Consider the following 23,852-nt stretch of genomic DNA (forward strand, 5'->3'; position numbering starts at 1 on the left):
GATGACTTCGACAAATTACACATTTAACTCTTTAGAAGACCAGAATCCGTCACACAACATTAAAACAAATTAAAGAGGGAAATGCTCAGGATTGGGGGGGGGGGGGGGGGGGGAGTTATGGGCTGCGAGCCAGATCCTATTCATAAGCAAATACACAGCACAATTGTTTTATTCATAATCCCGAAGTTAAACAAGTCCCAAAACGTTGGCAGAAAAGAAAAATATCGCTCATCTGTGGAACGGGCTAAAATAAATACAGGGGAGGGGAGGAATAAATACAGATGTGGCGGCCGTGCAATAATAATGGAGGGGGGGGGGGTGACTTACCTTCCGTTAACCAGGTTTCTTGGAATTGGCTTAAATCCTGGAAGAGATCTGAAAAGGAAGAGCAGAGTGTGAATCCAGAATCCGGGTCTCAGGAATTGTTTGCATTTCAATACAGACACTCCCTGGAGCAGTATTTACACTGTAACAGTGGTATCCTAATAGATGTGTCCTATAAGGTGTTCATATATGCTATGGCACCCACCCTAACTCTACATTATAGAATCCATACACCAGAAATCATAACCACATGCATTCATGTAAACTGTGATACATAACTCATGTAGACAGATGTAGCAGAGCCGAGTATTATCATGTAAACCTCTTATAGTGGGATCATTCAATTACTAAGGAAAACCACAATAGTGGGAAATTACACACCTTGCTCAGCCACATGTGTGCATATGGATCATACATTGGACAGGACTGAATAACATAAGTGAAAAATACTCTATTAGAGTCTATACACAGGCCCATGACTGTGTGTGTATAATATGTTTAACACTAAAAAAAACATTAAAAAGTCTGTATATAAAAGAATGAACAAAATAAAATTAAAATATATTTATATATCTATATATTATTACATGCACGAGTCAAAAATGTGAACATTGAAACCCAAATGTACATCCCTATGGAAAACTGTATGACAATGCGTTAGCGCAGACATGTAAATATTTGCCCCCCTTTGTGTCCTTGACAAAAGGTAAATGTTGACGTTACCTTCAGATTCTTGGGGAGGGAGATCTGCATCCATGAATTTTCTCCTGCCGGCCATACAGTATCGGTCTACGTCTCCATGCCCTTGAGGGTTCTACCCAAAAGAAATTCAAAATAAAATAAAAAAAAAATTGAAAAAAAAAATCAGAATAAAATCATGTGGATCACAACGTGAGGTTTTCTAAGAAATCAGGAGAGGAAGCCAGAGGATCTTGTGACCGTTACAGAAAAAAAAGTTGTAGACAGAAGGAAGAGCAGGAGGAGAAAAGCTGAAGACTCACATTTGTCAGGGTATAAGGCACTTGCTGATCCAGGTAACCTCTCATCCTATGGTCCATTTGTTAACTGTGTGTTGTCATGGAGGATCGACAGTCTGCAAGAACAGGAAAGAGGAGGGGGAGAGAGGGGAGCATGAATGGAGAGCACAAACATGCATACATAATGAGACCCATTCACAAAAATGCATACAGGAGGGGGAGGGGGGAGGAGAGGGGGAGTGGGGTGTCTAGTCAAGAAAAGCTGTGGCCAATTAGCCATGGATTTAGCCAATAGAACAGTATATATACAGAGGCCAGAAACCAAATCCTGTACAAAACCCTCAGCTGAAACCTGGAAAACATACAGACCCCAAAAGTTATACAAAATTCCAAAAGTTTAGGCTTGGGCGATTATGCGACACTTTACAAACCAATCCTAAATGTATTATTACTTCTGCCACGTCCCTTACAATCCGTACAAAAATCTTTTAGAAGTTTATTTTATGAGAATAAAAAATTTTTTTCGACATCTTGCACAGGGCCTGTTCCGTTTGTATCACTTTTTCCCCTAGGAAATCGAGGAATAGACGTGTGACGTTTCTTTTATATTTAATGCTGTATATATTTTATGCTGGTTTTAGTTTTTACAGTAAAAACTGCCTGTAAATAATAAAAAACTATATTACTTTTTTGTAAACTGGAAACCATGATCTGGTGTGAGAGATTGTAATTATGTAACACAGGGCCTAAAAATAACAAAGCAATATTTTTTGGCAGCACAGACGCAATGATTGTTGCCTCCAGTCACTTTTTGGGTGCAGGTCGCACCATCTGCAGCTGCTTTTCTCCAGTACAACAGTTGTTTTCACTCGTTTCCAGCGCATTACACACATCGGAAACCTTCACTTTTCAGAATCCTCAGCCATTTCCTAGTCTGTCCCAGCATAACATATGGCTGCACCCTCCTCACCTAGTGCAGGGTAAAGCACAGCTCCCAGTAGGATCAGATCGCTCCAAGGACACAGGGATAGAGATGAAAGTCCCTGGAATGCCAGGATTCCTAGGATTAGCAGGATAAGAGCGCCAGAAAGCAGTGCACAGGGTGTGATCGCCAGGACCCTCCTCCCTTGCACTCAGCACAACAACAAGATCGGCCGATAAAGTTGATATAAAGCGGTCGGATCCCTCACCTCGATGCTGTCGGAGCTGCAGGAAGGTCTCGGTGCTGGGATTAGCTGTGCAGGAGAGGAATCACCAGGAGGGGAGGGGAGGGAGCCCTGCAGCCCCAGATTTAAAGTGCTGATTTGAAAGGACTTGTTTTTCTCGCAGCTCAGACAGTTGTTTGCCCAGGGGAGGCCGCGATTGGTGAGTTTCCTCTTTCATGGTCTCACATTTCCCCTTCTCGTCTTTTGTTTCATTGAGTTTTTTTGTGAATGAAAGCCCCAGCTTGAGGCGGAGGAGCCAATCAGCGCGCGAGGCGCCGGGCCCCGCCCAGCCAATGGAAGGAGGGGAGGGAACGGCCAGCCAATCAGGGGCGGAGCTGGTCAGAGTCCCATTGAGAAGTCTGGCACTCATTCATAAATCGGAGAACAGAGCGGATTCATTCATGGCGGGAGGAGGAGGGGAGCGGGACGTGCAGGAGGCTCACCACACGGAGGAACACACTGCTGCAGCCACCACACGGAGGAACACACTGCTGCAGCCACCACACGGAGGAACACACTGCTGCAGCCACCACACGGAGGAACACACTGCTGCAGCCACCACACGGAGGAACACACTGCTGCAGCCACCACACGGAGGAACACACTGCTGCAGCCACCACACGGAGGAACACACTGCTGCAGCCACCACACGGAGGAACACACTGCTGCAGCCACCACACTCACTGCTCCCTGTCATGCACAGTGCAAACTCACCACATGGAGGAAACATTGTGCACTGTATATGACAGGGAGCAGTGAGTGTGCAGTGTTCCTCTATGGGGGCAGTGTATATGAGTGCACACTCGCCACACGGAGGAACACTGCGCCCTCGCTGCTCCCTGTCCTGTACACTGCACACTCGCCACACGGAGGTACACTGCACACTCGCCACACGGAGGTACACTGCACACTCGCCACACGGAGGTACACTGCACACTCGCCACACGGAGGTACACTGCACACTCGCCACACGGAGGTACACTGCACACTCGCCACACGGAGGTACACTGCACACTCGCCACACGGAGGTACACTGCACACTCGCCACACGGAGGTACACTGCACACTCGCCACACGGAGGTACACTGCACACTCGCCACACGGAGGTACACTGCACACTCGCCACACTGCACACTCACCGCTTCCTGTCCTGTACAGTGCACACTCACCGCTTCCTGTCCTGTACAGTGCACACTCACCACATGGAGGAACACTGCGCACTCACTGCTTCCTGTCCTGTACAGTGCACACTCACCACATGGAGGAACACTGCGCACTCACTGCTTCCTGTCCTGTACAGTGCACACTCACCACATGGAGGAACACTGCGCACTCACTGCTTCCTGTCCTGTACAGTGCACACTCACCACATGGAGGAACACTGCGCCCTCCCTGCTCCCTGTCATGTACACTGCACACATTCCTGTCAGATAAAGTAACCTTGAGATTGTGATATCTTTCCATAGATAATAAAGAAAAAAAAAGTTATTGTAAATGCACAAGCAGCTCCATATCTTGAGCAGAGACTCCGCCGTCCTCCTGGACCTGTAACATGTGTCCATTTACATAAACATGTGGTCTCATAATTAAAGGGGTTGTCCAAATACATTTGAAAGTTTCTTTACCTGTGGACAAGTGATGCGCCGGTGACATGACCCCGACAGATCTAAGTAGTAATGCCCCATTGGGGAAAGTTGCCCCAAACCAAAGACATAGTTACCAGTCACATACTTGCTAAAGGGGTACCGCTGCCCGAAACCCGTTGTCACCTTAATACACCACCAAAAGGGTCCAGTTTTACTTCCAACACTGTCTACTACAGGTCAGAGGACAGTAGTGAATTGCGACCTCTGGAGAATATGGAACCTCTGCAGGTAGATAAACCATCCGGCACACTAAGCCAGCGACACCTTGGTACCGCTTAGGGCGCGTTCACGCGTTACACTTTCGTTGCATTTTCATAGCGTTTTAAAAAGCATTCCAACAGCTGAGGAAAGGGCGATGTGCCTAATTACACTACTGTATACATTTGTTAACACAATGTTGATACACGTTAACTTTGCATTTACAAAACACATTGTAAACGCGATGTTAACAGCAATTTAATTCGGAAAATCACCTCTCCTCAACTGTTATAATGGGTTTCAAAACGCAACGTGTGAACACGGCCTTAGTGTACCATTACTATTATGTGATCCATCCGTCAGCAATATAAAGTAACTTATATCAATGCAAATCTATTCTATAGCCTATGGAAGAGAATATTAGATTTTTGCAACAAAGGCAACACATTTTCAGTAAGGCCAGGCAGCTGTAATATCATATTGTGGTTATTTATAAAGGAGTTGTCCTTTTAGTTAACATAAACCGGTACCTACCTCTGCAGTTTTCACAATAGAAAGCTGCAAACTGCATGTGTTAGTATTAGCAGGACAATGAGAAAAGCATTTATATTCTAGGATTGTAGCTGGACTTGGATCCCTGTGATGCAACATTGTGCAAGATCTCGTCAAAGCGCACAGGACAGTGGCGATTGGTCATTCACCAATGAAGCAGCTCCCAACTATGGCTCACTTAATCCCGTCGATTTCTGTATAAGCCACACCTTCAATCAGGTATCCACACCCCCCTTAAACCAATAAATTAAGATTTAGAAACCTACCGGTAAATCAGTTTCCACTAGTCCACCATGACGGCCACCAGGAGGATGCCCTTTGACCTCTGTGGGAACAGGAAGGAGAGAGGTTAAAAGTCCCCTCCCAGCATCCTCCCACCAGTGTCTACCAAATAACCACACCTGGAATGGATGCAACTGTATTTATTAGTATGTTAAGTCACACACCTGAATACAACAAAAAACAATTAATATTAGGGAGGGAATAAATAGGCCGTCATGGTGGACTAGTGGAAACTGATTTACCGGTAGGTTTCTAAATCTTAATTTCCACCACGTCCCCCATGACGGCCACCTGGAGACTTATCAAATGAGATGATAAGCTAGGGTGGGATGACTGATTGAAGCACCTTCCTTCCGAAGGCCAAATCTTTATTTTTAGGAATGTCCAATCTGTAATGTTTAATGAATGTATTTTGGGAAGCCCAAGTCGCAGCCCTGCAGATTTGGTCTAGTGTAGCTCCCCTTCTTTCTGCCCACGAAGTAGACATGGCCCTTGTAGAGTGGGCCTTTATGTTCAATGGAACCGGCTTGTTCTGTAGGTTATAGCACTTTGAGATTGCCATCTTGAGCCATCTAGCGATTGTGATCTTAGATGCCTTTTTTCCCTTGTTGGGTCCCTGGAATTGAATGAAGAGGTTATTATCTACTCGCCATTCCTCAGTGGACTGAAGATACTTTAATACCATGCGCCTTACATCAAGAGTATGCCATTCCGCCTCCCTGGAGGATGTCGGATTGCTGCAAAAGGATGGTAGGATAATTTCCTGGTTTCTGTGGAAATTCGAGACCACCTTTGGAAGAAAAGCAGAGTCAAGAGTTATTATAATTCTGTCATCTAGAATCTTTAAGTAAGGCTCTTGAATAGAAATGGCTTGTAGTTCTCCAAGTCTTCGGGCTGAGGTTATAGCTACCAGAAAAACTGTTTTTAAAGTCAGGTTTCTGATATCAATGTTTCCTATTGGTTCGAATGGACCTTTGGATAAGGTATTGAGAACCAACGTAAGGTCCCAGGTAGGGATTTTAGTAAGGACCTGAGGATGGATCCTAGAAGAGGCGGTTATAAACCTTTTTACCCACCTATTGTCCATTAGGCAGCAGTCATGAAAGGCACCAAGGGCAGACACCTGCACTTTTAAAGTGCTTGTGGACAGACCCCTTTCTAATCCAGCCTGCAGGAACTCCAACACCTGAAAGATATTAGGGTTATCTTGTGATGGAGGTTTGTCCCCACAAAAAGATACAAATTTTTTCCATATTTTATGATATATGGCAAATGTCACTGGTTTTCTACTTGCCTGTAGAGTGTTCACCACCCTTGATGAAAGACCCTTTCTTAGCAGGAGTTCCCTTTCAGGATCCATGCTGATAGGTCGAAGTAACTCGGTCTTGGATGAAGAACTGGGCCTTGAAATAGGAGATCGTTCTCTGGAGGAAGTAGGATGGGTTCCTGAAGAGCCATGGATCTCAGAAGAGGGTACCAACTCTTCTTCTTCCAGTTCGGGCAGATTAGTATTACCCTGGCCTTGTCCAGGTAAACCTTGCGTAGTACTCTTGAAATCAGGGGAATTGGGGGAAAGGCATATGCTAGTGGCTGGTCCCAAGTATGGCTGAATGCGTCCAGAGTCGAGAATGGTTCCCTTGTGTCTAGAGAATAGAAAAGGTTGCACTTTGTATTCTCTCTTGAAGCAAACAGGTCTATGAGAGGTTGCCCCCATAAGGTGATCAGATGGTCGTAAATCTCCTGCTTTAGACACCATTCGTTTGGTAATAGTGTTTTCCTGCTCAAGAAGTCGGCTGTTAGGTTCTCTCTTCCACGAAGATAGATTGCGGAGAGAGATTGGCAATTGTTCTCTGCCCATTTGAAGATTTTCTGTGATAGTGCCAGTAACTCCGGAGATCTGGTTCCCCCCTGTCTCTTCAGATATGATACAGTGGTGGTGTTGTCGGATAATATCAGGAGGTGAGAACTCTTTAGGTGAGACCTGTTGGATCTCAGAGTTTCCCAGACTGCACACAATTCTCTGAAGTTGGAGGATTTGGCACTGATTTCTTGAGTCCATTGACCCTGTACCAGTTGATCTTGAAAACAGGCGCCCCAACCTGACTTGCTTGCATCTGTTTGAATGGTAATCAAGGGCTGTTGGATCCATGGGACGCCCCTTCCTAAGTTCCTTGTATCCAGCCACCACAGAAGATCTCGTCTGACGCTCGGCGGGATCTGGACCCTTTTCTCTAACCCTCTTGGTGATTTGTCCCAAGATGAGAGAATCCAGCTTTGGAGGGATCTGGAATGGTTTTGGCACCAAGAAACTGCTGGGATACTGGCTGTCATCTGCCCCAAAAGCTTCATCGCCGTTCGGATTGAGACGTATGGTTTTTTCCTGAATGATAATACGAGGTGTCTGATGTTGTCCTTCTTGTCCTGTGGAAGAGAAGAGATTTGGCGACATGAGTCTAAGATTACCCCCAAAAATTTTATCTGGGTAAGGGGAGAAAGACTTGACTTCTGAAAGTTGACGATCCACCCCAGACTTGTGAGTGTAGAAATCGTAAAGTCCCGAAACCTGATTAGGTCTAAGCTGGTACTGGCTATAATCAGGAAGTCGTCTAGATAGGGAACGATAGACACATCCTGATTTCTTAAGAAAGCCACCACCTCTATCATCAGTTTGGAAAATACCCTGGGAGCGGAAGATATTCCGAAGGGTAGTGCGCAAAACTGAAAGTGGTGAGTTACCCCTTCCGGAGAAAGAACAGAAAATCTTAAATATTTCTGAGAGGAAGGGTGGATGGGAACGTGGTAATAGGCGTCCTTTAAGTCTATGGTGCACATAAAGGAGTTTTGGTGGATGAGGGGTATAGCAGATCTTACCGACTCCATCTTGAAACGTCTGTATATTATGAAGCGATTTAGTCCTCTCAAGTTTATTATAAGACGATTCAATCCGTTGGGCTTTTTCACTGTGAACAGAGGAGAGTAGAAACCTTGTTCCTCCTGATTGGGCGGAACTCTCAGGATGGCCCCCAGTTGTAGCAGATTCTGGACCTCCTGCCAGATGGTGACCTGTATAGAAGGAGATGATGAGGATGGGCGGAAGTATCTTTGTGGGGGAAGACAGGAGAATTCTATTCTGTAACCATTTTTTACAATATCTCTTGCCCAGAGATTTGATGTTATCTTCTCCCATTGGGAAGTATAAAACATGAGTCTTCCCCCAACCTTGGCGTCACTGCTTCTTACTTTTTGATGGGTCACTATTTGAGGAGAACAAGAAGCCACGACCTCTGCCTCCCTTGGGGTAGCTCCAGCGGCCTTGTTTGCCCTTCCCTCTGTAGTTTTCCCTCTGGTCCTTGGGGCCACGAAAAAATTTCTTTTTGGTGTCGGGACGATTTTCCGGAAACCCCATCTTCTTGTCGGCAGCTTTCTCGAGAATGGCATCGAGGTCCGGGCCGAAGACGAACTCGCCTGAAAAGGGGATTCCACACAATTTTGTTTTGGAGCGTAAGTCCCCTCCCCATTGCTTCAGCCAAAGCACTCTCCTCGAAGCGTTGGATAGAGCCCCTTCTTTAGCTGAAAATCGGATGGACTCCGCAGAGGCATCAGCTAGGAAGGCTGTTGCTAACTTGAGGAGAGGAATATTCTCTAAGATAACTTCTCTAGGAGTATGGTCTTTAACATGGTTTTCTAGCTCTTTCAGCCAGAAGAGTAGTGTTCTGGCTACCGAGGTGGCCGTCAGGTTAGTCTTCAGATTTAGCATCGATGTATCCCATGCTTTCCTGAGTAGTGCCTCGGTTTTACGGTCCATAGGGTCCCGTAGTTGCCCCGCATCTTCAAAAGGTAAATCCATTTTCTTGGATACCTTGGACACCTGTACATCCACCTTAGGACATGCGTCCCAGATCTTCGAATCTTCAGGTTCGAATAGAAGTCGTTTCTTAAAATTTTTGGAAACTGCTATTTTCTTTTCAGGTTCTTGCCATTCTGCCGTGATTAGATCTTTCAGGGCATTATTAACAGGAAAGACCCTTCGCTTTTTGGTCCTCAATCCTCCGAAGAGATCCTCTTCAACCGATCTGGGAGGGATTATATCTTCAATATTTAGAGTATCCCTTACTGCTTTGAGTAATCTTTCCATTTCTTCAATAGGAAACAGATACCTAGCTTCAGATTCTTGTAAGTCAAAATGTGTTACTTCTGAATCTCCATAAGAACATGACGGAGATTCGGAAACATCTGAATCCGATACCGGAGTGGCTAAATCTGGATCCATACGAGCTCTCTTAGGGGAGGGGCCCTGAGGAATCTGAGAGGTTGAGGTGAGGGATACAAATTTTTCTTCGATAAACTCCTTAATCTCATCCATAAAGGAGGTTTTCTCGTCCCTCAATAATTTATCAATACAAGATTTACATATTGGTTTCTTATGCGTATCGGGTAACTTGCTGAAACACATATTACATCTTCTGCTCTGAACATCAGATGATTTAGTTTTAGATTTCGCCACTTTGCCCCCTTTCTCCTGCTTCTCCTCCTTGCCTTTCCCCCTTCCACCAGATTCCTCCTGGAAGGGAAAGGAGGAGAATTTGTTGCAGGAGACCGTAAAACAAAATATATACACATGTAACATGTGGAGGACACCTCCAGCGCACTTACAAGTACCAGCGGGTGGAGAGAGCCTGCATCTGCCTCTTCAGACATGGCTGTGACGGCAGGGAGCAAAACACACGGCTGCACGAGAGTCCAGAACCAAACTTGATCTTAGACCTCAGATCAACGCTTACCCTCAAAACCTGCTTAAATACCTTCTAGGGGAGCCCATCCCCCTGTTGAAGGCTGCAGCCGGCGTTCATGCTCCGGACCCGGCATCGGAGCGTCACTTCCGGTCGCGCCGGAAGTCATCATCTGCCTCCGCGCGACACACCGGGATTTTGTATTTAAAGCGCACGGAGCGCCACCGCTCTCCCTTAGGCGCCGCCGCCAGCGGGACGAGCGGTGTTTCATCAGGCCGGACGGGGATGACCAGGGAGGGCCGAAGCCGCCCGTGGACCCGACCTGCGTGGCTTGGTCGAGGACCGCGCGACGGTAGGTGTTCACGTCCCCCCTTACACCTGGATGATGCAAGGAGAGATCTTCTCTCCATCCTGACCCTGTGGGAACAGGAAGAACACTGGTGGGAGGATGCTGGGAGGGGACTTTTAACCTCTCTCCTTCCTGTTCCCACAGAGGTCAAAGGGCATCCTCCTGGTGGCCGTCATGGGGGACGTGGTGGAAAATTTGGTTTACTTTGCAGCCGAGCTGGTTGGCCAGCATTTTAAAATGCTTTAATATAGAGTAAGATATGGAGCCATTTGGGAATTGAAAGGGCTGTCTCTTTTTAGTGAAATAGTCAAATGATCCAGTGCACCAAAATGAGACGGAATTCACATCACTACAGCACAGCCCCACCCACGTGCTCTGAGTCACTGCTATAGAAAATTTCTATATCACAGCAGAGGTATAATATGAAGTATAATATAGATAACAATTTAAGAAATACTGCAGGTGAAAATCAAAGTTAAAGGGCATCTACCACCAGGATGAAGGATTGTATGCAAATAAGCCTTAGGGGCTCCAGGCTCTATAGGTGTTAATACAGCCCCCCAGCATCATTTGCATACAGTCCTGGGTGGTAGATGGCCTTTAAAAAGGGGTTGACCACTATAAGCACATTCCAGCAAATAAAAAGTTAAATAGTTTTCCAATATACTTCCTTTATCAATTCTTCACGGCTCCAAGATCTCCGCTTGCTGTCTTCTTGACATCAGACAACAGGAAGCTTCGTAGTCTATTTCCTGTAGGTATTCGCCGATCCGTGATCATGTGATGTCATGCAGGTGCAGAGCTGTATGATGCTAATGATACACCCGTGTGGCATCACATGACCATGGACCAATGTTACACGAAGTAAAAATAGAAGCTTCCAATTAGAAATACAGCAAGCAGAGATCTAGAAGACTGAGGAATTGATACAGAAAGTATATTGAAAGCTAAATAACTTTTCATTACACAAACAATATTAAGTTGCTTAAAGTGGACAACCCCTTTAATGAGAAGCTGTAAAAATCAAAAGTGGTTTTTGATTTTCAGACATAGAGCATGAGGAGCTGAACAGATTGATAGGAAACTATGTACAGACTGGGGTTCTTTGTGCCGACCAAGCAATAGCCCCCTCAACAGCGTCCAAATTAGGTTCTTCTATAATCGGTTAGAGCATGGGCCCCGAGGGAGAATCCACTGGTTCCCCGGTAGACCAGTCCAACAGTGGTCCTATCTGCAGTCTGATCCCGGCCATTGGGTGGACATTCACACTCTAGTATGGGAAGTCCTTTTAATTGTGAATTGAAGCAAATCTACCATCAAAATCAAGCATGATGATAAAACGGGTGCAATAGCTTCAAAGGCTGTTACACTGCATGAGCACTTCCCCACCGCCAACCTGTTTGCTAATCCCTGATTGTTTGCCAGTGGCCACTGTTTTACTTTTCCTTGTGCCAGGTTTAATATAGTTCATATGTCATATGTTCACAAGTCCGGTCCTTCAAGCCCAGTTCTCAGATACTTCTCGGGATTATTTCTTTCCCATTCACATCTTGGAAATGTACCACAGGCCTCTAATAAAGCAGGTGGTCTTCTATTTATAGATAATACACTGTCAAAAGTATGTTTGCACAACATAAATTTATCATCTCTATGGAGAAGCAACATTAATATTGCTCCTATGGCAACTGACCTTGTGGCGTTGAACATATCCAGACAAGACCTGCGAGTAGGCGGCTACTAACTAATAAGCTTTATAGATTGTGCTCAATAGTGAGAATTATAACAATGATATTGCACCAATAGTTTTTTTTACCCAGGATGTGGTCAAAGTTTGGCTTGGCCCCAGATCCCGATGATGGGAGCGCCTACGTTCCAGTACTTAATTCATTTCTCTACCACGGAAATTACCAAGCGCCGCGGGCCCCATAGGACCTCATCACTGAGACCCCCACCGACCAGCAAGTTACACCCTATCCTATTCATGGATAGTGCAAGCATAGTCTTTGTCTGCTGGTATTATAGACTGTTGGGAGCTGTATGGACAGAGATTCTCCAAAACGAGGCAATGCTACTACGAGACCATCTTTATAAATATACTCATCACCCAGCACAGCATAGATATCACTTGGACTCAGAATCCACTAAAAACAAAATCTGTATGTAATGGGAAGCATGTACAGGTAGAGGCCCATATACCTTTCTTGAAGTACTCTCTGTTTATTTTCCTTAAGGCTTATGCATAGGGTCTGACTGGACCTGCAAGATAGGCCTTCTTGGAGCCCACCCTCCATCGACTTATAGGAGAGTGGTGGCAAACCTATGGCACAGGAGCCAGAGGTGGCATTCACAACCCTCTCTGTGGGCACCTTGGACACACCCAGGCACAGTGTTAGCCAGACAGAACTCCCAGTTTGAAGTCCCAGGATGCCCAGCACCATTTTAAAGTAAAACAGCAGGATGATTGAGAAGGTCTAGAGAATGGACTATCAGTGGGGCTCCCGGGTCCAGGTCCTGCGATTTTTCCCATTCTGGAAGACCCTGAAGGGAAGCTACAATGATAATCCAAATTTCTTCTTTCTTTCCTTCTTTCAACTGTATTGATGTACTCAGGGTGCCAATACGATTGATAAGGTTACTGCCATGTGACAAATAAGTGGATAATGATAATAAATAATTCCTTTATTTATATAGCGCACAAAGATTATGCAACGCTGGGGCTCACAATCTAAGTGTGGAGGAAACCCGCGCAAACACGGAGAGAACATACAAATTCTTTGCAGATGTTGACCTGGATGGCAATTGATCCCAGGACCCCAGTGCTGGAAGGCAGTAGTGCTAACCACTGAGCCATCGTTGTAGTCTGAGCACCTGGTCTCTGGTACTTCACCATCACTGTTCTAAGAAATAGACTCTTGTAGACCCCTAAGTGAGTTGTCTTTGAAGCTCAATTTTGTGTTAGAAACTGGACCCACTGGGGGTAATTTATCATTAGACTGTGATTCATGGTAGGGACTTCGGCCCTTGATAAATCGGCTTATCCTCCGTGGGTTATTTGGGACTATCGCATGAAAAGTCAAAAAAAAAAAAAAAAAAAAAATACTCAAAAAAGACCAGGGTGGACTCTGGTGTAAATTTGAACTAAGTCGAAAAATCATGAATTCAGGCATATGGTGAAAACTATTCTATGCAAATAAAGAATTTGGCGCAAAGTCAAAGTTTCCCATGTGAATATGGCGCAATGGAAAGATGCAAAACAGCATTTATATCATAACTTCTCCAAAACAACGTCAAATATAGACAAAAAAAAAACTCCACTGATTAATTTACCCCACTAAGTGACTCAAAGTGACCAATCCTGGGTATGTTTGCTTAACACTAGAAGCTTGTACATTCTTGGGATCTCTCCCAATAAGTTGCACTACTGCTGCCACTATTCCTTCCTTGAAAATACTCTTGCAAATCCCGCCATGATAAAAGGTGCACAGCAGATTTGCCAACACAAATTATACAAAGCCAGGAGGGGACACGGTCCTATGGCTAGTGGTCATCCGCACCATTAGGCTCTTTACACAAAGTTTAGAAGAACCTTTGCCTTCTGATACAAGTTACAATCCACTAGGCTGCTCTGCCATCGACTCTTCAAATGCCACCGTTTTGCATTACAAACCACTTTACTTTGGCAGAAAATAAATGATATATGTGCAGTTGCAAACTCGGAAAACTAGCTTTTCTCAGTTTTCTGTTGGTAACATTGTTCGTGATGCGTAAATATGACAACACTTGGCTCTATAATGAAAAGGCAGGGGACGGTATGGGAATTTACTTTCAGTAAGGAACCAGACATCTTGGTGCAGGAAGAGATTTACCTGCAAGTTTAATGACAAATTTGGGTGGAATTGGAGGAGGTGGACGGGTGTAAACTCCCGAACAGTGGAGCAGGTGACCCACTGGGAGCCACTTTCACCACTTTCGGTGATGCTCTGTGTTCTGCGGACTTCTGCCGGGCCCAGGGGCTATAACACATCCAAGATGTCTGTGTGCTCCTCCAACCAGTGATACAGAAGTGGTCTTAACAAAGGGGCAACCCCCCGACCCATGTCCAACCATTTTAAAGCTTGCTCTCCTTCAGCAATTTTATTAAAAATTATGAACTTTTTTTTTAGCAAAGTGAAGAGGGTAAAGGAATCTCATTGCACAGATCCTGCATAAGCATAGCCCAAAGATTCTACCACTGGAGCTGATTTTGCATGTTCGATCCAGGTAGTAAATTTCCTTTAAAAAGCTTTTGGAACATCTCTGCTCAGCCACTCACTGGCCTTAGGCTGGTGTCTGGCCAACTGCTCATGCAAACCATGAACATTATATTCAACCGGATGGGTGAAGATGCACAACACTAGAGAGGAGCGCACCCGTAGTTTCAGTTCGAGTGCTCGACTCGGATGTATTGCTGGAACAGCCAATCCAACAAATAGACGCCCCTTGCTACTTGCCATGGCCATACTACCACGAAAGGAAAATCACTGGTAGGAGCAACTCACAAGTGTAAGCCACCAAAATCAGGAATTATTAACATAATGTAGGGGAGGTTAAGAGGAAAAGAGGGGAGTATATAAAATATCACTTATTAACTATCAATTAAAATGAACATTATCAAGCTAAAGAGGATCTAAAAATTAGGGTACTATACTGTAGTTGGGTGACATTCACCTAGGGACTGAGAAAAGAGGGGAGTGCCCTTTAAGAAAATAATAATAATGTCCCATCTTATCCCAACATGCATCGATAGTTCTGATCCATGTACATATGTATATAAAATAATCACAAGGGGGCTGTATGGGATGATAAAAAAGGGAATATTTTAAGGAACAGGGGACTGTTTTAGTTTCTGAATTTATAATGCCGCCACATGAATTCTAATGGGCGTCTGCTCTCGGTTTTTTTCCCCAGTCCCTTCCTCTGACATCACAGATGGGCGGCAGCAAGGAAGCGGACATCCCTCCCCTGAACACCATTTGAAGGAACACTCAATGCCGAAGACAAATTTTGACAGAGCTTAAAAAAATATTGTCCATAATGTTTTTATAGGTCCAATTTATGTCCTTCAGTTATTTTGAGTAAATACCAGGAGTAGTTGCACAGAACAAGCACAAGTCTTTTTCAATACAGGCGGTCCCCTACTTAAGAACACCCGACTTACAGACAACCCCTAGTTAAAACAGACCTCTGTATGTCGGTAATTTACTGAACAATGTAGGGCTTAAGTAACCTAAGGTGTCTGCAATTAAGCGTCATTGTTAATCCTGGTTCTTATGACAATCCAACATGTTTAAAATTCAATTGTCACAGAGATCAAAAAATTTTTGTCTGGGGTTACAATTATAAAATATACAGTTCCTACTTACATACAAATTCAACTTAAGAACAGACCTACAGAACCTATCGTGTACGTAACCCGGGGACTGCCTGTATGCCTTTTCTCTGTATAGTAGTTGAAAAGACTTGCACCTGTTCTGTGTATTTCACCAAACCTGGTTTTGGCTCAAAATAACTGAAGCAAATAACTAATGGAGATGTGAACTGGGCCCAAGTGGCGTATAACTTACAGATATGCCACCTCCACTCCCCTGAGCTGGGAGAATGGAGAAGGAGTATCTGTGATCGATAACTTGCAGACTTTTTAGGAATCAGTGGGAGTCAACAGTGCAAGGACAGATGTAGGGGAACAATGTTTGTCCACTATATTGAAAATAAAGTCAAATTTTGTCTTCTGGTCAGAATGTTGCTTGTCAGCAGATTTCCTCCCATTAAACGGCTAGTACTCTCTGGTAGGGTATGAAATGTCCTTTTTAAGAATTATGCAAAATCTTATCTTTTTAAATATAAAAAACAAATCTCCACCAAAGTCATGCAAAAATGAGGAGACATTAGTTATATCTTGCGATGATAAGACAAGTCAAGTTTAGAGGCTACAGGGGGGACTGTCAATTTAAATTCCCCTAACTTTGGTTCTATAGTATCTAGAATAATTCTTTTCATGCCATATAAAGAACCTAAAGAAGATATAATCTCATGCTTCTGATCAAAATCAGCCCAGATAGAAAAAAGAAAATCTGTTCATCTCCTGTTTGGTAGATCACAGAACCTGATGTGGTCTGAAAGATGAGAGTCTTGTCCTAAATAAGACAGCAAAAGCCTGTTTATAGGTACTATAGAACCAAAGATAGGGCTGTCTCAAATGACACCCCTCCCGAAGCCTCTAAACATGACTCATCTCACACAAATTTGACTTTTCTCTGCACATTTTTACTTGACTTTTTTTTTAATAGATAAATGGTTGGGAATTCTAGAAAGGACATTACTTGAAAGCAAGTAAGCAAAATCTATCGACATTTGTAATAGGAGATAATCCATCTGTACAGAATGCAGTGAGGGCTGTAAAGAGCTACATCTATGCCAGTCCTCTTCTTGTAACCATCCAGATTGTTAAAACCTAGAGTTATAACATGGCTTCTAAGAGAAGGTCATTCTTTGCACAAGTATGGCAACATATTGCACCAGGAACGTGTTACAGCAAGCAATATGACCTGCCCTGTGACCCCCTAGTGACTAACCCAGGTAAACTATGGAACAGCTACATGAGGACCAGATGCTGGAGAGGAAGTCCGATCCCCTCATGGGGGCCGCCGCTTTAATACACAAGTGAAAAACACATTTTTCCTGGTGTGTGCACAACTGTTCTGAAGATCATTTATAATTGAGCAGTTTGCTGGACAGAAACAATTAGATTATATGTAAGTGCATAAGGCAAAGCCGGAGCCTTTAAGAGGAGCCCAGTCTATAGGTAAATGCACAGCCTACACATGACTGGAGCCGCTGAGGGATTTCTTATACTTGACGACACACAAGTCATCCTTTTACCTCTTCATACTTAGTGACTGGTTCAATGAGTTAAGCCCTTATTGAGGTGATCATACAAAAATGGGGTCTATATGTAGAGCGCTAATACCTAGTAACGCATACATATAATAGCTGTTAAATATACTACTATAAGCAGGCCTGAATAGGGCGTTAAGGGTGTTTTCCCACCAAACAAGGTTAGGCCCTATCCACAGGAGCTTGGAAATCTCCGTCAGCTCCATAGAGATGAATGCAGCAGAACGGACATGCACGGGTGACCTTCTTTATATCTTAGAGAAATATATTATAGCATTAGATGCTTTTTAAAGATACACAAGGAAACCTTTCCTAAAATAGAATGGTTTTTCACATGATGTAGGAGTTAAGAGGATGAGTCATTTTTACTACACTACCAAGGACTTGTGCCATGTCCGGTTGTGCCATTCAATGTGGAAATGTAAGGGCATAAAAAAAAAACATCACAGTAATATAAACAGAGCAAATGACTTCTGATAACCCTGTCATAAAGCAATGAGGACATGGGTCAGATCTAGTGCAGAACATTCAGCCATGGACCCATGCACACAGCCATAAACCACAGAACCGCTAGTACACGGTATAGCCACAAAGCAACCATAAAACAATAACAACAGCAGCCCGCCATAACAACGGCGGCCGAGGAGAAGAGTTATCTACTTTGCCAAACTTGTTGGGACACACTTCTTACTCATCTAGAAGTAATAACTGTCTGAAACACTTGCATATGTAGGACACAGTCACCACAAAACAATATTCTTACATTTCGTTGAGGAACCACAGTAAAAATGGATTTTCCGCATACTCTTGCTCCCCCTATGTGAATGAGAAGATTGTAAAACAGTTACGGAATAAATATGCAGATTTATAGTTAAAGACTAAAAAACGAAGATGCGTGCTGATTATGCTCCCCCCACCATCGGTAGGCATAATAATAATAATAATAATAATAATTCATAATAATTCATTAATGATGATATGTTTCAATCTCTCCTGTGTTGTATAGTCCTTACAGGAGCTGAGCGTCCGCGCCACAGAAACTGTAAGGAATTATAATTTCTATGCAATCATGGTGCGGCGAGACACCAGGAGACCTCTATGGGGGCACAATTTGTGCACCAACTCACTGCCCCATATACCGTCGGGTCCAAGTCTTAGTAGTAATAATAATAATAGTTTATTTATATAGCGTCTACAGATTACGCAGCGCTGCACAAAGTTTGCCATATTGGTCCCTGTCCCCATGGGGCTCACAATCTAATCAACCTAACAGTATGTTATGGATTAAAGGATTCTTTTTGCGGTGTAAGTGCATGTGGAATAACAAAGGAATCTCATCATCTATTGATTAGATATTTTGTGCAAGTGGTAACAGGTGTGATGAATGACAGGACTCTCATACAGGGTGTCCTGTTCTGCACCAGCAGCGCTTGTCACTATACTGCCACTTACTAAACTCATGACTTTGTTCTTGAGCCTGGTGTCCATATAAGCCTCCTCATGACTGGTCATCCATTATAAATAGATCACCAAGCACATTAGATATCTAATATACAACACAGACATTACTATTAGATGCATATATGTTTATATTAGCATCTACTAAGCGCAGATTGGCAACACCGTTAAGTCTGATACAGAACATCACTGCACCCGCTTCAACATGACCTAAGGACTTAGGCCTAATGCCCACGAGTGAGTAGGATGTGATTTACATTACACTCGCATTGTAAACTTTCCAGAAGGTCCAGCCCAAACGCTCAGACAATAGAACAGAACTGACATGCTGAATTCAGTTCCGGTCTCTGAGTGTTCAGGTCGGACATTCAGGTAGGTAAGCTCGAGATATGAGTGTAATGTAACCACCTCACACTCGCTCGTGGACAACCGTGCGTGGTACATGATTGAAAGACCAAACACTGGACTGGGGATGGGAGTCCTAGCATCATAGTTATAATTTATGCAAGAAGTCTACAGCTGTGTGATACAGCAGCACCATGCTAAAAATTAGGATGCTTGAAGCCCCATCCCTGGAATCATATTTTGTCTGCAGGCAAGTTTTCGCGTTTTAAAAGGGGTTATACCAAGTTAAGTTATCCACAGGACTGGGGATAAGAAGTTCATTGGTGATGATCTGACTGATAATCCGGATAATGGGGGTCCTCTTTAAACTTCTAAGCAGAGCAGTCAAGTCAACCATGCGTCCAGCTGCTCCATGTAATAGTATAGGAGTTTTGGAAATTGTAGAACACAGCGCTCCACTATCTCTAGTCTAGTAGCTCTGACTACTCACATAGTCAAGGAGAGTGGCAGAGATAGCGCTGTGTTCAGCAATTTCTGACACTCCCATACTATTGAATGGAGCGACAGGACGCATACTCCCATTCTACGGATAGCTGGGGGGTCCAGTTCTCATGATTGGTGAAAGCCCCAGCAGCTGGACCCCCAGCAATCAGCTTGTTATCTCCAATCTAGTGGAAAGTTGATATCTTGCAAACTTGGCACAACTTGAGTACACGAAGAAACTCAAATTATTAAGCTCTTCCCTGAAAATTCACCAACATAAAGAAGAGCCTGTGCCTATTATTGGGTTCCTAATATTGGGGGTACTGCTGTCTGTCCCAGCCCAATAGTCCACATCCTGTGGTGCTCTCCAGCTGTTGTGAAAACAACTACTCCCAGCATACACAGGCCGTCATAAGAAGCCGAGAATAGTAGATTTGCAAGAGGTGGATAGACACATCAGCCTAAAGGATTTATTGGTTTACATGATGATCAGTTTCACTTGTGCTTTTGTACATAGTTTTTTCTTTCTTTCCTTGTAAGCTGAACCGACAAAAACAACTGTTTCTAGCAATTCATTTTTTTCCCCCCTATTCATGTACAAGAACACGTTCGACAGGTTGGCATGTGTACTCTGCACGGGTTGTGAGGACAAAGTGGGTGGATCAGGTTGGAGCACAATGGAAATTCATTCGATTTCCATGTGAATAGACACAGGAAACCCCATTTCCTATTTACAAATGAGAGATCAAGGTTAAGTAGCAGGAGTCGCATCAGTAATCGAGGTTAACTGCCACTACCACCTAGATAAAGTGTCCCCGGGGCAGGTGTCACACACGTCACACATATCCCATACTGTATTTATAGCCCCATGGTAGAACATGCAGTCAATCACTGTCTATATATCCTGCCTTTCACACCTTCTCCATAGCTGCGTATATCTTACAATATAATCTTAGGAGATCGCTTAAAGGGGTATTCCACATTTTAGAAATTGATTACCGATCCTTAAGAAACATGATAAATAGTAGATTACTGGGGGGTGTCAGACCCACACAAAACACCAGCCATTGGGCTCATGATTATTTGACACATTTCATGTGTATAGCTATTCCAGTGCCTGAACTGCAATACCAAGCACAGCCACTATACAATGCATGGAGCTGTGTATACATTTTAATAACCAAGGAAATGTTTAAAACATTAAAGGGGACGCCCCAAGTTTGATTTTTATCCCTATCCACAGGATAGAGGATAATAATCTGGTTTGCGAGGGTTTGACTGCTAGTATCCCAAGATCATAGGAATAGGTATCCTGTTCAAACTAAATGAATGAAGCTTGAATCCTGCTGAATACTATGGAAGTGCTGGAACTTGCTGAGCACAGCGCTTGGATATCTCTAGCATTCCTGTTCAATTCCTATGAGAGTGTCAGGGGTGCGCTGTGCTTGGCAATTTCAGATGCTCCCAAAGTATGGAATGGAGCAGCAGAACGCACTCTCGACTTGTCGCTTCATTCAATTAAGGAGAACCGTCAGGGGTCTCAACCAGTGGTAGATTAAGTAGATCAAAGGACCGAAACCCGAAAATTCAGAGTAGATCCTACTCCTGCCCAAGTTTGAGGGGCAGTTTTTTCCACTGTCATTAGCGGGTTAACGGACCTCATGATTCAATGTGATGGAGCACACATTGGACCAGGAGTTCATTTTCTGCAGCGAGTGAAGATCTCCGGGAGCCTCCTATGCAGGGCAGTGGTGTTCGGCTTCAACCTGAAGAAAACTCACTAAAACATTAAGTTCTGGCCTGTAAATCTAATCTACACTAATGCTAGATGTCAGATAAAGACTCAATCGATGCTGATTGGATTGTAAGTGTCTAAACATATACTTTCTGGATCCGGGCCACATACACAATATCCCTACTACCCATTAATGTGGGTTTACCCTTCAGATGAGGATTCCCTCAAATAAAAAATTCAAGAGTGGGTTTTATTATTGCGGTAAATGAAAAATAAAGTTGGTGAAATGCTGCAGCTATAGGGATAGAAGGTTTATCCCAGGGGTGAGCAATCGGATTGGTAGGGATCTGACTGCTTGGACGCCCTAGGATTACATGGTGTCCCATTCACTAATTGAATTGAGCATGGGTGCTGCAGCACCTTTCAATATTATGAAATTGTGGGAAACCGCTGAGCCCAGTGATCAGCTATATCCGCTATCCTGTTTACTGTATATGCGAGTGCAAGAGATACCCCAGTGCTGTGCTCAGCAATTTCCAACACTCCCATAATATTGAATTCATTTTCGACTTTGGCCGCTATTTCCAGCAACGGAGTGAAACGCAGTGAAACAGCGTTATTATATTTTGATAGATTTTCATTTTCAGACGTGGCGATACCTAATGTGTTTATGATACTGCTTATACTGCTTTTATAGATTTATTTTCCTCATGCATTACAATGTGCTAGTCACACATTGTAATCAATGGGTTAAAACCAGACAGCCTTGGGTCTTCGGAAGACCTGAGGCTGTCATGGTGACCGATGGCCCAACCCCCCCCATGACATCACGGGGAGCAACGTTCTTCCAAGATGATGGCGCCATTTTTGTTAAGCTGACGGCGCCGATGTACAGGATAACACCCGCAATCAGTGCTAGCTAACTTACCGGGTACTTATCGGGAACGAGCCGCCGGTGTTTCGCGTTAAATTAACGCAGAACACCGGCGGCTCGTTCCCGATCGCAGGCGTTTCCATAGAAACGCCGATGCGATCGAGCCGAGGCCCGCCCCGGTGGGCGCGACTTTGTCTGCGTTTGCAAGCGCAGACAAAGCGCCCTGTGTGGCGCCGGCCTGAGCCCTCTCCGTGAACCCACTCCCGACCTGTACTATTACGTCACATGTCAGGAAAGGGTTAACGTAGGGCTGTGCAGGGTCGGCTCCGGCTTTCAGTAGGCCCCTGGACAGCATAGCCTCAGGGTGTGTTCACATATGGCATTTTGAATGCGTCAAAATGCATGCGTCAGGACGTGTGCGCCAGAACGCAGGCTTTTTAAATGCTGCAATGCGCTTGGGGGATGCCATACGTTGCGTTCTTGTACCATTTTAAAGCATGCGTTTTCAGTCCGTTTATATACGGATGCGTTTTTGTATGTTTACCATGCGTTTGGCTACTTTTCATCTGTTTCACAACTGCCTACACTTCTAGAAATGAAGGTAAACTGTTTCAAAGCAGCCAAAAGCTTGGTAAATATTCAGAAACGCATGCTTTAAAATGGTCCAAAAACATGACTTGTGGCATCACCCATTGCCCGTTAGATATAGCGCACGGTCTGTCTGAGCACAGTAACGCCCCCTTTACAGTGCAGAAATTTGCATCGCATGCTACTACTGCAGAAAACTGGCGCACGAGTGTGAAGATGAGCCCCTTATACGTCACATCTGATGGAACTTACCCTATAGTAAGAATCCTAGCACAGCAGCTGAGAAACAAGCGCCGCAACACTTTCTCTAACACTCCAGATGCCTTCTGGGAATGAAGCGAGGAAGCCCCTAGTGATCAAATTAGTAACTGCACCTGAAGTTTAACTCTTTCAGAACTGGAGGTGGGGTGTGTGTGTTTTTTTTTCTTTCTTTCCTTCTGGGACAATCCTTTCCTTTGATGGAGGCGTTTTTAAGCATACATTTAAAAACGCATCAGTTTTTACCGTTTTCTATGGGTTTGGCTGCTTTGAACCTATTTATCTCTTAAGATTTCATACACATTTGTACATACACATACATTTTTACACCTAAATAACATAGATGGTTATATAGAATTGTTTCCCCTAAATCCCTTCCTCGTCCAATCCCTTCCCTTCCTTGGTTGAACTTGATGGACAAGTGTCTTTTTTTCAACCATACAAACTATAATACTATGAATATAAATTGGTTCTAAAGCCCCCAAACACATGGTTTACGGTTAAAAAATGGATGTGTTTTAAAAACGCACACATTTTTCAACAGACTGAAAGTGCATGCTTAAAAATGGACCAAAAAGGTCACGTGTGGCATCACCCTATGGTTTTGATGAGCAGGAGCACCCCCCTCTTTTCATGCTGACACAACCTCCCCCCCCCAGGGGTCTCCTACAGCGAGCAGGATACAGGGTATTAGATCATATATGTGATCAAATACCCAGGGGGAAGGATCAAAATGTTCACCATAGAAAGTTTATAAAAAGCGTTGAAGCCCTCATACCCAATTGTTATAAAAAAAAATGACCCCCCCCCCCCGTATAGTTCTGTAACTAAGTGTCTCATAGTATTGAGAGGAGCATGTTACCACTCATCATAGTGAGAATGGGATCCCTGTTCTCATGATAGGTAGGTGTCCCA

General features: G+C 44.1%; 2 protein-coding genes across 7 annotated transcripts in view; both read right to left on the reverse strand.

Moving 5' to 3' along the window:
* ETV4 (ETS variant transcription factor 4) overlaps positions 1-23,022 on the reverse strand; it is a 55,165-nt gene extending 32,143 nt beyond the window's left edge. The window contains exons 1-5 of one of the 4 annotated variants that reach the window (XM_072111810.1): positions 22,932-22,981; positions 17,960-18,012; positions 1,326-1,417; positions 1,048-1,138; positions 328-375 (exon numbers count right to left, since the gene is read on the reverse strand). In XM_072111810.1, coding sequence (XP_071967911.1) covers positions 328-375; positions 1,048-1,138; positions 1,326-1,382 — 196 coding nt within the window. In that variant the 5' untranslated portion in view covers positions 1,383-1,417; positions 17,960-18,012; positions 22,932-22,981. Of the gene's footprint in view, positions 1-327; positions 376-1,047; positions 1,139-1,325; positions 1,418-2,271; positions 2,472-2,491; positions 2,726-17,959; positions 18,013-22,931 lie in introns of those variants that run through there. The other 3 variants (XM_072111808.1, XM_072111807.1, XM_072111809.1) reach the window with 3 other exon arrangements.
* On the reverse strand, positions 5,309-8,509 carry LOC140064687 (uncharacterized). Of its 3 annotated transcripts, XM_072111806.1 has the most exons (3): positions 6,261-8,509; positions 5,879-5,974; positions 5,563-5,800 (listed from the first exon to the last, which is right to left on the reverse strand). In XM_072111806.1, the coding sequence occupies exons 1-3, from the start codon at positions 8,369-8,371 to the stop codon at positions 5,698-5,700; spliced, it is 2,310 nt and encodes a 769-aa protein (XP_071967907.1). In that variant the 5' UTR covers positions 8,372-8,509; the 3' UTR covers positions 5,563-5,697. The 3 variants fall into 3 exon arrangements, with proteins under 3 accessions (XP_071967906.1, XP_071967905.1, XP_071967907.1); XM_072111805.1 differs by having other exon boundaries at positions 5,309-7,605; positions 8,056-8,509; XM_072111804.1 differs by having other exon boundaries at positions 5,309-5,800; positions 5,879-8,509.
* Positions 23,023-23,852: the final 830 nt, after the last annotated feature.

Source organism: Engystomops pustulosus, chromosome 6 (genome assembly GCF_040894005.1).
Source record: "Engystomops pustulosus chromosome 6, aEngPut4.maternal, whole genome shotgun sequence".
Classification (NCBI taxonomy): Eukaryota; Metazoa; Chordata; class Amphibia; order Anura; family Leptodactylidae; genus Engystomops; species Engystomops pustulosus.

Bases quoted from the DNA above. Each gene is read 5' to 3' on its own strand.
- LOC140064687 (XM_072111804.1), bottom strand. From the start codon at position 8,371: ATGGGAGAAGATAACATCAAATCTCTGGGCAAGAGATATTGTAAAAAA. The intron at 5,801-5,878 runs GTAAGGCGCATG...ATTCAATTCCAG, and splicing joins CGGAATGGCATACTCTTGAT to GGACCCAACAAGGGAAAAAA.